Source organism: Plectropomus leopardus, chromosome 10 (genome assembly GCF_008729295.1).
Source record: "Plectropomus leopardus isolate mb chromosome 10, YSFRI_Pleo_2.0, whole genome shotgun sequence".
Classification (NCBI taxonomy): domain Eukaryota; kingdom Metazoa; phylum Chordata; class Actinopteri; order Perciformes; family Serranidae; genus Plectropomus; species Plectropomus leopardus.
Window position 1 is genome coordinate 17,235,036 of NC_056472.1, and position 14,839 is coordinate 17,249,874.

Here is a 14,839-nt window from a genome sequence, read left to right on the forward strand (position 1 = left end):
CACTTGCCCAGATGTTAAAATGACTACAGGCTCCTAAACTCTGACCTCCTTCTCTTACACACACACACACATACACACACACACACACACTCTTACAACACGATCTGATTCATAGTTGTGGCTTTAGCTTTTAGATTCTGATACTGGATTGCAAACATCTTTATTCCTGACAATTACGCACGATAATGTCCACCACAATATGATCTCAACAGCCATCCTGCCGTCTCTGCCCTCACTTGGTACCCAAGCACATCCGGAAGCACACTCTCAGTACAGTACTTTGACTCTGGCCGCACGAAGGGGCGGATAATATACACACACCCTCTCTCTCTCTGTCTCTCTCTCTCTCTCTCTCAGGGTTTTCCTGTTCAAATCGTGGAAATTACCAATTCTGCGCAGGGAGAAGCGTCAAAAACACCTTAAACAGACGGACTAGTTTATTTTAAACAACATTTTATCCACGTTGAAGCTCTTATTTTTTATTGTTCACCCGTCGAGGATGGAAAACTGATGGTGAGTAAACAGAATCTGTTGAAGTTGTGTGTGAGTGCTGTTTATCAAAAGAAATAGGGATGAAATTGGCTGAAAAGTTAATTAAGTCTGGTGAATGATTTATGGAAGTCTACAGCTGACAGAAAATTCATTTTTTAGAGAATCTATCTATCTATCCATCTATCTATCTATCTGTCTATCTGTCTATCTATCTATCTATCTATCTATCTATCTGTCTGTCTCTCTCTGTCTGTCTGTCTGTCTATCTATCTATTATACTTATATTTAAGATTTCTCACACTTGACAATGTGATGCAGCCTTTGCATATCAAATTCTATCAAGCTGTTAAATGCAGTCTTTTATAATGTGTTGAAGGCCTGTATTGAAAAAAAAAGTGATTGATCTCATGTATCTCATAAAGACTAGAGAGCAAATTATGGGCCACAAAATGTTATGGAACTTAATGAGCATGGCACCAACTGTTAGCCCACACTTCAGCTTAGACGACTTCCTGCCTGCATGACTGTCAACATCTTTATTAGATTGCTGTCAATTAGAGATTAGACTGTCCTGTTTTCTTTCTATCTGAACCGCACACACACTCTCTCTTTCTCTCTCTCACACACAGACACACACACACACACACACACACACACAGAGTAGCCTGTCAGCTTATAAAAGAAGAAAAGTGCATTTATTCCAGTTATGGACTATGTTAAGAGCTCCCTATCATCAGCTTTTTCGCCAACGCCCTGAATGAGTGAGATCTAATCCCTGATCCTGTAGTCTGTGAGAGGCAGCAGCAAGCATTTGCTGTGAGCACTTAAGAGCTGTGAGTGTGTTGGTCCCTCAGGAGCCCACAGATACTGAGCTGTGATCTCTCTGTATTCAGGTATGTTACAGGTTAGGTATCCTGCTCACTGATGGAGAGGTGTCCCACCAATCATTAAGCTTGTTGGTCAGTCTGAAGTCGTCTTTGTTGCAGTGCTGCGGTTCAGTTGTAGGCCTGTTGAGGTGGTCAGCAGGACATTATCCAAAACAAGTTCAACGTTCATCAGAGTACATGAGTCTAAATTAAAGACACAATGTCCAAAAGTTATAGGTTGCTGCAATTATACAGTGTCCATGTAGAGATGTCTTGCAAGTGATTCCCATGTAAGTGAAGGCAGACAAAACACACCATCCGTAGTCTTTGTTAAGGTGCATTCCCTCCAATGGGGGGACATTTTAGTATATTTTTAGTATAGATCTATCTATCTATCTATACATTTATATATATATTACAGTCATACTATCTCTTATCTGCTGCTCAGCGAGGATTTTTATAGCCAGCATATGAATGATTACATCACCAATACGTCTTTCAATAGGCATATGGGCACGTGTTTTGTCTTGAGATAGAAAATGTGGAAGGCGTTTCTACTATACATTATTTGTCTTTTTTTTTTCTTTTTTTTTTTTTACCTTTGTAAGGGTCTTCTTGCCTTTATTTTCTAATGTTTGTAGCTCACAGTTTGGTTTGAAGTCTGCTTTCAATAATCAGTTTTAAGATGTGGGCAAGAGGCAGGACTCCAGTGAGCTCGTAGGCCACTTTTACGTGCATGCATACCCATTGTATTATGTCTTGTTTTAGTTTATTCATCACATTTATATTCAGGTTTGGGAAAAAAAATATTTAACTCTAACTTTAACTCTATCAAAAATAACACACAATATAACATAAGTGTGGCTTTTATAATGTGTCAGTACCTTTTGAATAGGCTTGAGTCTGTCACAAACCATCTCTTACCTTATTTCAGTGCTAAGAAGCATTTTGAGGTCAATGAAATTAAGTTTTGAAATGAGTAATGTGCATGAAATATTAAAGCTGAGCCTCTGTTTGACACTTCCTGAGCGTTTAATAGACTTTTAGGTGTATCATGCGGCCTCAGGCCAAGGTCAGTCATCACTTAAAGCTCATCAGAAGGACTCACTTAAATGTACAATGAATTGCAAATACCAAACTAATGTGTTGACATTGTGTTCCAGCGAGAGTGGAGGGAAGCAAATGTATCCATTTTTGGTTGGTCGGCACAGCGTCATGATGCCGACAGGTTGCAGATAAATTGAAGTGGACCTATTTGAAGCTTCAAAGTGGCAGCTCATATCTAAGTTGTGTGTAATGAGTTGGGGACAGATTGACAGAATGACGCATACCTCTGTAGAGGTTAGTCGCTGCAGGTTGACCTTGTTGAGTGAACATCGAACCAAAGTTTATTTGGAAGTTTATTTGAAAGAAGTTTATCTTCCTGTTGTTTGATGTTGTTCCTCAATTATTGCTTTCAGTAAAGCCTCTATTGAATTGTGTTCATCTAAATAATCATATGTTGTAGTTATATGAAGGGACTGTTATCCTTTAAGACCATTACACTTCAGTGGTATGTTACCAGCGCACTTGATGACGACGAATGCTGTGGCCTCAGTACTCTGCCATACATTACAGTATGTCAACAATATGTGGTGTACTATAACAAAGAGGTTACTCTTCTTATAGGTCTCACATTTATTTTTGCCATTCACTAATGTTGAGCAGAAAGTGTGCACCTCTTACTAAATCTATACAAAAGACAGTAATATGTATCCTTTATCTGACAGTCAATGTACTATACAGTAATTTTGTGAACTAAACCAAAAAAACAGGAAAAGGGACCAGTGATGATTTGGAAATTTGGTCCAAAATGGTTGGCTTTTATTTTGTGACATGTTGTTAGAAACCATTGCTTGTAGTGTGTTTGTGTTGGAGCTTGATCTGTTCCCTGACGGATACACAAACATATTTTCTGGAACATGTATAAAGAGGAATGTGTGCTTTTAGTCGACTTTTTCATTAAATGCTGCAAGTCTTTCAAGTCTCTGCCTGAAATACTAGTCGATTATAACTATTATTAAAATTATTATTTTTTTAATGTACACATTCAAAATTACATATTGACATAATTTGTCATTCCACTTAAATTTGTCTTTATGAAAAAAGAAATAACATTTTCTAATAACTAATATAAAGATGCCAGATTAAGAACAAAAAGGAGGGGAAAAAAACATAACATACATTGGCCTGTTTGCCCTGCAAGCAAGGTGGGAAGTCTATTAAAGATGACATTTCTAAAACCAGCATGGTTTGGCTGGAATTTGATTTTATTAGTGACTTATTTAACTTTTGTGGGATAATGTACAGTGCTCACAATGCATGGTTCTAACTGCCACACATTTAACCTGCATTTAAAATATATTTTTTTGTTATTTAAAAAATATGATCAACAGTTTCAGATGGCTCTAATAATATATGCAATATTTTTTCAGACTGCATTTAACCTAATTGTTCTCAATTCTGACTGTTTTCTTACTTTAAGACTAGTCAGCTTGTCTAAAGTCAAATCTCAGTAAAATTAGTTGTTTAGGAACATCCCTAATGAATACATTAACATAAAATAACATTCTTAATTTATTCCATGGGTTAATTTCTTGTGGATGGAGATGACATATTTAGATTTGATAAATAATATGGCAGGTGTATTTAAGTGTTTGCATTTGACCACTTCAGCAGTTCAGTCATTGGTTGTCTTTCTGTCCTGACTTGACAGCATCACTGATGCACATGTGTAAATGATTATCTCTCTGTGCAGGGGAACCTGCGGCAATGGTAATGCTGTTGATCTATTTACTTTGTGCACAATATGCTGATATTATCCATGACCAACATCCTTTCAGTTGAACATCCTGCTGTGTTTCTCTGTGTATCTCTTGTGTCTCTGTTAAACTGCCTCTTTCAGTGTAAATCTGACATTCAAGCAGTAAACCAGACATATAGCTTTTCTCTTTAGTAATTGGACCTCCGTTTTGTTGTTGCAATTACATCACACATGTACAACCCAGTGCTGTGGGCAGTTGATTGACCAGTGTGTTTGTGATTGATTTCTTGCATCACAGACACGGGTGGAAGTATTCTATTACACTATTACATTCAGATCAGGCAAAAGCTCTCAGTGAGAGGGCACCCAGAGAGATGCAGTGCAGTCTGTAGTGCATTCATATTTAATACTGCATAGGTCTGCCTAACACATCCTACCAGTCAGGCCTATTAGTAGGATGGATCTATTTCTCCCACCGCTCTGTCTCTGTGCTCTGGGGGAAAAGTGGACTCTTTTCATTTTGAGGGATGGAGGAGAGGAGCAAGAATCTCACCTGGAATTGATCATTGTCATGTCAAATCTTAATTTTATCTACAGAAGAGCAGATAATTAGATCTAATTTTACCATAGCTGGCAGGAATTTATGTGTATGACAGCCATCTCTAGACTCATTATAGCCTGCCACTTCCTGAGATGATGATCTCTGGCCAAAGAGCTGAACCACACCCACCTTCTTCTCCTCTCCTTTTAAAACACTCCTTATCTGCCAATACAAATTTGCTGCCAAAAATGCTTTCAATTATTTATATACAATAAAATAACATGTCATGTCAGATACAACTGTCAACCCCTATCAGAGCTCCTTATCTGTTCTGAACCCTTAGGCCTTTCTCATGCTGGAGGCTAGCTGTTCACTCTGAAGTTGCATGATGAAAAGATGGCACAGCTGCTTGTACCACCAGGTCCAGACAGCCTCCGCCCGTTTAGTCGTGAGTCCCTCAAAGCCATCGAGGCACGGATTGCAGAGGAGAAAGCCAAGAAGCCGAAGGGAGAGAAGAAAAAACACAATGATGAGAATGACCTCAAGCCCAGCCGTGACCTGGAGGCGGGCAAATCACTCCCTCGTCTGTATGGGGACACCCCTAAAGGCATGGTGTCGATACCGCTGGAGGACCCGGATCCCTACTACTGTAATGTAGGTCTGCCACACCCAACCTAAGACATACACACACACACACACACACACACACACAAACATTAAACAAGAAGGGAGGGCAAAACACTGGAGAAACAAGGGAAAAAAGATACTGCAAATACTGCAGATCCTAACAATGGTACTATCATTTCATATTTTGTAAATTAAATATTGCAAGTCAGTTGAGAAATAAGAGTATTTTATACATATTTGTCTTTTTCTGTCAGACTTTCATAGTACTAAGCAAAGGAAACTGCATCTTCCGCTTCAATGCCGCTCCTGCCTTGTACCTCCTGAGCCCCTTCAACTTCCTCAGAAGAATATCACTTAGGATTTTGGTACACTCATATCCTTTCTTTAAGAGAATAATCTGAGAAGCTTGAATTGTGTTTATGTTGAGACCGCAAAACATTTGTGGTCATGAGGTGTTTACATTGCCACCTTGCATGAGATTATGATAAATTATACAAAAAAAGGTGTTCAATCTCCAACAAAATAAGTGGCTTCCTTGACAGCTGCCTGCAAATTGTTCAGTATGGTGATCATGCTCACTATCCTCGTCAACTGTGTGTTTATGACATATAGTACAGTGCCTGAACACTTAAAGTTTGTAGAGTAAGTTACCTTTTAATTATACCTTGAATCACATACTCAGATTATATAAAAGTGGAAATGTTTGCTTTAACTACATTTTGTTTCCAACAGGTACACATTTACCGCAATCTATACGTTTGAATCCCTCGTTAAAATTTTAGCTCGAGGGTTCTGCATAGGGAAGTTCACGTTTCTAAGAGATCCCTGGAATTGGTTGGATTTCAGTGTCATTATCATGGCGTAAGTACTTACCACACATTCAGTCAATTGGGATATTGATGGAAGAGCTGTTACATCTTTTCCCCAGTGGTTCTTTAGTATAGGTAACAAAAATGATGTTTTACTGGTTTCACTACTGGTAACAAAAGCAGTTTTGTTAAAATATGTAACTATTCATAACAAATGATCTAAAGTATGATCATTACTTTCAAACCTGATTGCAAAACTAGTTGGGATGCAGTGTAAAATGTAAACAAAACAGAACTCAATGATTTGGGGATCGATTTTGACATTTATTCAGTGAAATACATGTTGAAATTGATAAACTTATTCTCAATTTGTTGTCTGCAACATGTTATAAGTTGGTCGCTTGTTTATCACTCTGTTACATCACCTTTTCTTTTAACAAAACTCATTAAGCATTAAGCAGTAAGCATTTGGGAACTAAGGACACTAATTGTTGAAGTTTTGAAAGTTAATTTCTTTTCCATGCTTGCTTGATATAAAACTTCAGTTGCTTGTCAGTCAGAGGTATCTCTTGTTGTATGATGTGCTTCATAATGCACCACACATTTTCAATTTTCAACTCTGGACTGCAGGTAGGCCAGTATAGTACCTGCACTCTTTTACTGCAAAACCACTCTGATGTAATACATGCAGATTGTGGCACATTGTCTTGCTTGAATAAAAAGGGATGTCCCTGAAAAAGACATAGTCTGGATGGCAGCATATGTTGCTCCAAAACCTGCATGTACCTGTTGGAATTCATAATGCCTCCAGAGATGTAAACATCTTGTCTTCATATTGAACTTAACTGAACATAGGTCCAAAAAGTTTTGCAAATCATTGTATTCTGTTTTTAATTATGTTTTACACAACATCCCATCTTTTATGGAATTGGGGTTGTACATCTGTTTCAAGTTATCATTTATTTTAAAAGCCATTTGTAGGTCTTAAAGAATATGGCTGGTTTTATTTTCCTTACAGTCAATAGATCACAAAACAAATAATGCATTAGATCACTTCAAGATATTTTTTTTGTTATATTTCCCCACCCTCTCTACTTGTCCATGCCCATGAATTTCTACTGTATATGTAAATATTTTTGAATGGCTCACAGATATAGTTTTGTTATTTATAATGCGATAATTTTCTCAAGTAAAATGCATGTTTTTAGCAACATTTTCTAAAACAGGAGTGAATATTGGATTTGTTTTGCATTATTTTCTGGTGTGGCTTAAAGGACATCTGCTGCTCGATTGAGTTTTACCAACAGCATTGTTCATTTTAAGAAGGAACAGGTCTCCCAGTGCTAAATGTGCCTCTTTTATGTCGTTCATTTGGAGAACAATGGGGGTCTATGAAACAAAGGACATTATTGTTTATCTTTATAAGATTTGTTGAAAATAAAAACCATGTAGAATATCACCAGACTTATCTTTGAAGTTTGTACCACATGGCAGCTGGTGCATTTTTAAAATTCTCATCACAATGAACTCTCTATCAGTTTATTTTCACCAATTTGCATGCCTCAATTTTTACTGTTTGACTGCTGCACTGGATACTGTTTGAACAAAATGTTGGCTTCAATCTATGTTTCATGTGTTATTGTCTCGGTCAGTATTTCATGGTAATTCTCATTTTCCCTGCAGGTATGTCACTACGTTTGTACCCCTGGGCAATTTTTCAGTTCTTCGCATATTCAGAGTGCTGAGAGCTTTAAAAGCTATTTCAGTTATCCCAGGTAAGCATTACCAACAAGTGCATGTTAGTTAGTCTCTTGTACAGTTTTCTCCTGCACCCCCTCAACCGCCCGTCCTCCAGTTCCCCCCGCCAATGTGTGATGCTCCCAGACCAACCTGTCCACCTCCTTATCACAGATATTTCACAGAGTTGTTTCACCATTCTGAACATTTGCAATCCTAAAAACAATCTTTGGTATCACAGATGAGAGCTAGTTAAATGGACATACAGGTCTTAAATAGATCAATGGATCAGCTTCTGAGTCCAGCTCTTTGACTCTCATACACATATAGCCACTGAAATCAAAGATTTAATGTTCTTGTGTGTTTTCCTGCCTGTAGATCGCATAGTTACTCTGTGAGATCTGTGCCATTTGCTTTTGTGTTTTGGAACAATCTGCTTTTGTTTTCATTGCACTAATCCCTTGATAGCCATTTCCTCCAATTTGCTTGTGGTCAATGACGGCATAATGTCACTTAACCTGTGGGTCTGTCCCATCATTGTTGCATGTACAGCATTGCCGAAATGCATGATCTTAAATCACTGTGTAAGGAAAATGTTTTCTTTTTTTCCTAGCATAAAAAGTAAAAGAAGGAATGTCTTACTTTAAAGGGGAACTCTGCTAATATTACACCCAAAATCTTCTCACAGGATTTATGGAGTAAAGGCTAATTTGGTGGAATACTCCTTTAAAAGCAGAACTCATTGGCATCAGTTTTTATAGACAGCACATTACTGTTGTTTATGCTGTCATGTTCTTTTACTTGACTACTTAGAGTAATGACTGATTCTGTATTTTGCAGGCTTGAAGACCATTGTTGGTGCATTGTTCCAGTCTGTGAAGAAGCTTGCTGATGTGATGATTCTCACCGTCTTTTGCTTGAGCGTCTTTGCCCTCATAGGGTTACAGCTGTTTATGGGCCATTTAAAGCAAAAGTGTGTGAGGCAACCTGATAATTCCACCCTCAATGGTACAACAATGAAAGATTTCGACTGGGAGACATACGCGCTCAATAAGAGTGAGTACTTTGGTCTGTTCTGCTTTGAGTTAGTCACAACTTCATCCTGCACATAAAAAAAGAAATAACAAAAAACATATTACTTATGTAAGGATAAATAGAACGTTATAAAATTAGTCACCAAACACCAATTTTATTTTTATATTTTCCCCTTTTTCTCTATCAGGTAATCTGTATTACCTTAACGGCAAAAAAGATCCATTGCTTTGTGGATCTGGCCGTGGAGCTGGGTAAGCTTATTCTTCAAGGCTTTAGACCTGGACATTATATTTGGGTGGGTCATTTGCTACCATCAGTGTTCAACAGGTTACTTTTGACATGTATTAGGTTACCGATTACTAGGTACCCTGTTAAAATGTGATTACTAACTACTCTAATTACTTCATCAAAGTAATATTACATGTGATTTCTATTTGATAACTTTGCTAACAAATGTTTTAAATCGGGCAATATTGTTGAAAATTGTCCAGAGATAGGACATTCAAACCAACATATATATATATATATATATATATATATATATATATATATGTGTGTGTGTATGTGTGTGTATGTATGTGTATATATATATATATATATATATGTATATATATATGTGTATATATGTATGTATATATATATATATATATATATATATATATATATATATATATATATATATATATATATATATATATATATATATATATATATATATATATATATTATTATATTATTATATTATTATATTTGACTTCTTCTGAGCCTCACAGACTCTCTGCTCGTTACAGGCAGTGTCCAGAGGGGTTCATTTGCTGGAGAGTGGGAAGGAACCCAGACTATGGTTACACCAGCTTTGACTCATTTGGTTGGGCCTTTCTCGCTCTGTTTCGACTGATGACACAGGATGCCTGGGAAAACCTTTACCAGCAGGTAGGCAGTGGAATTAGAAAGACTGGATGAACTTCTCTAAGCATCAATCCATGTATTTATGATTTCCACACATTTTCTGTCATAAATGTCAATAACTTTGCTTCAAAGAAAATTAAAATACGTTAAACATACATAAACACAATAATAAAGACATTGATTAACAAGGTAGGCAACACAGGATGAGTGATTAATATATGGGTCATTCATTTTGTAGTTGAAGTACTTCATTAAGTAGCACTGTTGTCTTCCCTTCTTCTTTGGTTGCTCAGCGACCCCAGAAAAACAGCGGTGGCTTGCTTGGTGGCAGGTTGATGAAATGTTTGACCTCATGTGTGGTGAAGGATGCTGTATTTGTATGGTCTGCTTCTCTACATACATAAACAGGCAGGGCTTGCTGTGTCAAGGAGGGGCTCTGTCAAAGACAAAGCATCCTCACATTACATTGTTGGTAATAAAAGAGTTCAAACAAACCTCTGAATGAAATGCAGGTGCATCTTGGTCAGAGGGAACAATAATGAGTCCTGCTGTGACTCAGGCAACATAACTTGAATAGACCTAAATGCAAATACTGTAGGTGTCCACTGAATAGGCTCAACATTGTACTAACTGCAAGTAAATTAAACATTAAAACAACAAAGATCCAATGATCATATCTTTTTGTGTGTAATTGGGTAGCATTACTTGTTTTTACTTGTTTGGTCTCTTGATCATGATCTGGAATGGTAATAGTTTATTTTTCTTTCTTTCTTTTGACCTGATGCAAATTTCACAGGGTATTTATCTAATTATTTCAATTTCATGGTTTCTTACCCCTTAGAAGTGAATGAGCTTGTCATGCTAATCTTGACATTATTTCTCAAAATATATTTGCCACAGACAAACAAATGGAGTGACCAAGAAATGGATATGCATTCTGCTGCACAATGATAATTATATACTTGAGTAAAATGAAGTGAAAGAAAAAGGAAAGAAAAGATTAAAGAAGAAATAATTACAACGCCTATAATAACTATAATGATACTGAATAACCAAAGCATAACGCTAAACTGTTTATTTTTTTTCCAGACGTTGCGGGCAGCTGGAAAGCCCTACATGATCTTTTTTGTGCTGGTGATATTCCTCGGTTCCTTCTACCTGGTCAACCTGATCTTAGCTGTAGTAGCTATGGCCTATGAGGAGCAGAGCCAGGCCACCATAAAGGAGGAGCAGCAGAAGAAGGAAGAGTATGATGCTATGGCTGAGCAGCTAAAACAGCAGCAAGAGGATGCCCAGGTACAGGACAATCTGTGGGGGGGGGGGGTGTTTCTTTTTATGTTTATTTGGAACAAACAGAAAACCACTTTATACATGTACAAAACTTAACCAGGGGTGGAGGACTTACATAAAAGTTGAAATAGCAGACATGAAAGTAAATTCTCTATATATATTCTATATGTAAATTCTCACATTTATAATGAATTATTTAGCTATTCTCCAGCAGAATTTCAGGTTTGTATAATGTGTGCTTCAGAACAATATTTGAATAAATATGCTTAGTTACATCTGAGCCCTAGATTGGCCCACCATATTTTATGGTTGCCAATTACCAATCATATTTGAAAGTAAAATAGTTTTGTCTCAAAAATTTGACTGGCTCCAAAATACATGGTTATGAATCCTGTAAATTAGCCCCTACAAACCTACAAAATAAGATGCTGACCAACCATTGTATTTTTTATTACCATAAGACATACTCTGTTTCTTCCTGACACTAGGAAGAACTGTCTGTCTGCAGATACTGAGTAATATATGAATCACAAAGATTTATTCTGCCTCCTGTTGTTCTCTCTTTCCTCTCCTAGGCAGCAGCAGCTGCAGCAGCTGCAGAGAGCGGGGAGGCCAGCGATAAAGCCAGTGGCCCCGAGAGCTCCTCTGACACTTCCAAGCTCAGCTCCAAAAGTGCCAAAGAGAGACGCAACAGACGAAGAAAAATGAAGGAGGAGGAGGGCAAAGGGGCTGATGTGAGGGTTCCTAAATCCGATTCACAGGACAGTATCAGGAAGGCTCGCTGCCGCTTCTCTGTGGGTGCAAACCAGCTCAACTATGACATGAAATGCTCACCTGCACATCAGGTTTAGTATGATATGTCAATATGATTTGTCTATGAAAACAGTGATATTTTGTTACCGATGTATTATGAACAGTTGCCCTGCTTTCAGCTTATTTTGTCCCTTCTCAACTCAAAGTCCCTTTTATGGAGTGTTTTATCAATTACTATCACTTCAGTATTTCCATAATGGTAATTCTGAATCAAGTCAAGAATGAAAAAAAATGGAATAAATGTTAGACATTTCATCTTGATATCTGAAAAATATTTATAGTGTATAGTCCCACCAAATAGCAGTGGCATAAGCTGTAATATTCAATGTCAAAAATGTATATTATATATTCTTCAAATTTGGCTTGAATATTCACTTGAACTCAACGATTTTTTGATGGTCAAAAGTCAGGGTAACTGTGGCCTTCTCATTGTTGTAAACACAATGTCTCCAGAAAACCTTGAGGGAGGTTCCACAGATTTGGCACAAATGCCTACGGGATGTCAAGGATGAACTGATCAGAATTTGGTGGTTGAAGGTCAAAGGTCATTGGGACCTCACAAAACATGTTTTTGGCCATAATCGGCCATGTGCTTATTATGACAAAATTTTGAACAGGTGTCTAAGATGATAAAATGATAAAGTGATGGCATTTTATATCAAAGGTCAAAGGTCAGCTTTACTGTGACATCATAATGTTATGAAAAAACACTTTATCGGTCATTACATTTTCAGTAACAGAGGGGGAGATATTTGGTCAAATACTGAATTTTTGACACTAATCGTGTGTCCACCTTGAAACCGTGCTGATTGTGGAGATCGTCTGTGCCGCCGGGGGGAAGATGTTTATGAAGCATTCGTGTTTTCACAGACATGGATGTGATTTGTAAGTGCAACATGACTGGTTTGTGGAGGCATACATCAGCAAGGCATTAATTCTAATTGCAAAATTAAGTAGATCAGGAAACATCAAAACTCCAGTCTGTGATCAGTGTTTCTTAGTTGAATAGCAGAAGTGTCTAACTTTTGTCAGTAAGAGGACTCGCTGACTTTCATCAAGCTCCTTGCAGAGTTTAAAATAAGTGACAGGCAGGAGAGGCAGATGGAGTGGTAATTTGATGGAGTGCATTACAGCCTCAGATAGTTGTGAGTGTGGAATTTTAGAATATTGATTAGCCTGTCGTCTTTTTCAACATATATATTTTCTAAATTTCCTGAATCTATATGAGCTGCTAGCAAATTTTGTGACTACTTTTATGTCATGGAATTATGCCCAATGCAACATTTCATTCACTGCTATCACAATGGCACTTTTTTTCTTTTCTTTATCGTAATCATCATCATCATCATCGTCATCATCATCATCATCAACATCTTAATCATCATCATCATCACCTTCTTCTTCATATTTGTCTGCGCCAACTTCTTATATCCTTGTTATTGCCAACTATCAAAATGCATTTTTTTTATTTTGCAAGTTCCTCCTTGTAATGCTTATTACCACCACCACCGCCATTTTCATGATTATCTTTTTCTTCTTCATCACCATCATGATAACCACCTTCACCGTTCTTAGTCCTCACCAACTTGTATTTTTAATTTTGCAGTTTCCTTACATTCCTTACTGACATCATCATATTCATCATCATCCTTATCATCATCATCATTGTCATCATCAGGCAATTCTTTCTTCACCTCAACACAAAGATCACTTTTATGTCAATGACACATATGGCGATTGTTGTCATCAGCGTTCTGTCTTCTTTACAATCAGCATACTTCGTGTATCCACTGAAGAATATCTCTCTCTCCTAGTCCTTTCTGAGTTTTCGTGGACCCCTGCTCTCGTCCAGACGGTACAGCAGGACCAGCCTTTTCAGTTTCCAAAGCCAAGCGCATGACGTTGCTTCAGAAAATGGGTTTGCAGATGATGAGAACAGCATTTTTGAAGACAACCGGAGTCGGAGGGGTTCTTTGTTTCTTCCGCGGAGTGATCGACGCAGCAGCACTATGAGCCAGAACAGCTTCTTTTCGCATCTCCTACTTCAACCCAATGGGATCAAGCACAGCTCTGTAGATCGCAGTGGGGTTGCGTCTCTAGTGGGGGGCAATTCACTCCCATCGTCACCTGTGGGGCTCCGTCTACCTAAAGTGACAGTAGATATGGCTTCCACCGGAGACAATGTAAGAAAGGGTTGGTTTGCCCAGATGGCCCTATTTCATTTGCCTATAGTCCATATCTCCATTATGGTTTTCTACTTTTTCTTTGTCCTTTTCCTGTCTGACTAACACTGTATGTTTTACCGTGTACCTTTGAAGTTGAAAGGCCATAGAGACAGAGTGCATTTAAGTCCCACCTTCACCAGAGGGGAAAACAATTCATCGCTTTCCTTTGACTTCATATTGTGGGGCGGTGCCTCCTTGTCATTTGTGTCTGCTAGCAAACAACACAAAAATACCTGAAAGGCGCTGTGTGTTGGGATGCACCACCAACAGTCTAACTAATAACAATAATAATAACTAAGTTTTCATGAGTTGCAGAACAGAAAAACAGCTTGAAGCAAATATGTGAGGCATCAGCAGTAAGACATGGCAAAATTGTGGAGTGCTGACGTGCAGCAAGAAGTTTGCTTATATGGCCAGACAAACTGTTGAAAGCTAACTAAGCTTTTCAAGGCTTGGCTTTGACCTTTGTTACATTAAATGATGATCTTACCTGGTGATTTGATCAAATAGTTATAAATATCAAGTATGTCACCTCTAGCCATTCAATCAGATCATTTCTCCCAAGATAAACAAAGTAAGGAGAAGGGACACTGAAACCGACAATACTGAGTTTGTGTGGACCTCTGGAAGAATAGCTTCAGCTTTGGCTAAAGCTAATGGGAATCCTAAATTAAATGAAATGTCAATAGACA

General features: G+C 37.7%; 1 protein-coding gene across 1 annotated transcript in view; it reads left to right on the forward strand.

Moving 5' to 3' along the window:
• Positions 1-435: 435 nt before the first annotated feature.
• scn1laa (sodium channel, voltage-gated, type I-like, alpha) overlaps positions 436-14,839 on the forward strand; it is a 29,167-nt gene continuing 14,763 nt past the window's right edge. Inside the window, exons 1-12 of the mRNA XM_042494079.1 lie at positions 436-513; positions 5,046-5,356; positions 5,584-5,702; positions 5,882-5,971; positions 6,062-6,190; positions 7,822-7,913; positions 8,716-8,931; positions 9,098-9,161; positions 9,702-9,843; positions 10,909-11,115; positions 11,685-11,954; positions 13,737-14,105. Coding sequence (XP_042350013.1) covers positions 5,099-5,356; positions 5,584-5,702; positions 5,882-5,971; positions 6,062-6,190; positions 7,822-7,913; positions 8,716-8,931; positions 9,098-9,161; positions 9,702-9,843; positions 10,909-11,115; positions 11,685-11,954; positions 13,737-14,105 — 1,956 coding nt within the window. The 5' untranslated portion in view covers positions 436-513; positions 5,046-5,098. The remainder of the gene's footprint in view (positions 514-5,045; positions 5,357-5,583; positions 5,703-5,881; positions 5,972-6,061; positions 6,191-7,821; positions 7,914-8,715; positions 8,932-9,097; positions 9,162-9,701; positions 9,844-10,908; positions 11,116-11,684; positions 11,955-13,736; positions 14,106-14,839) is intronic.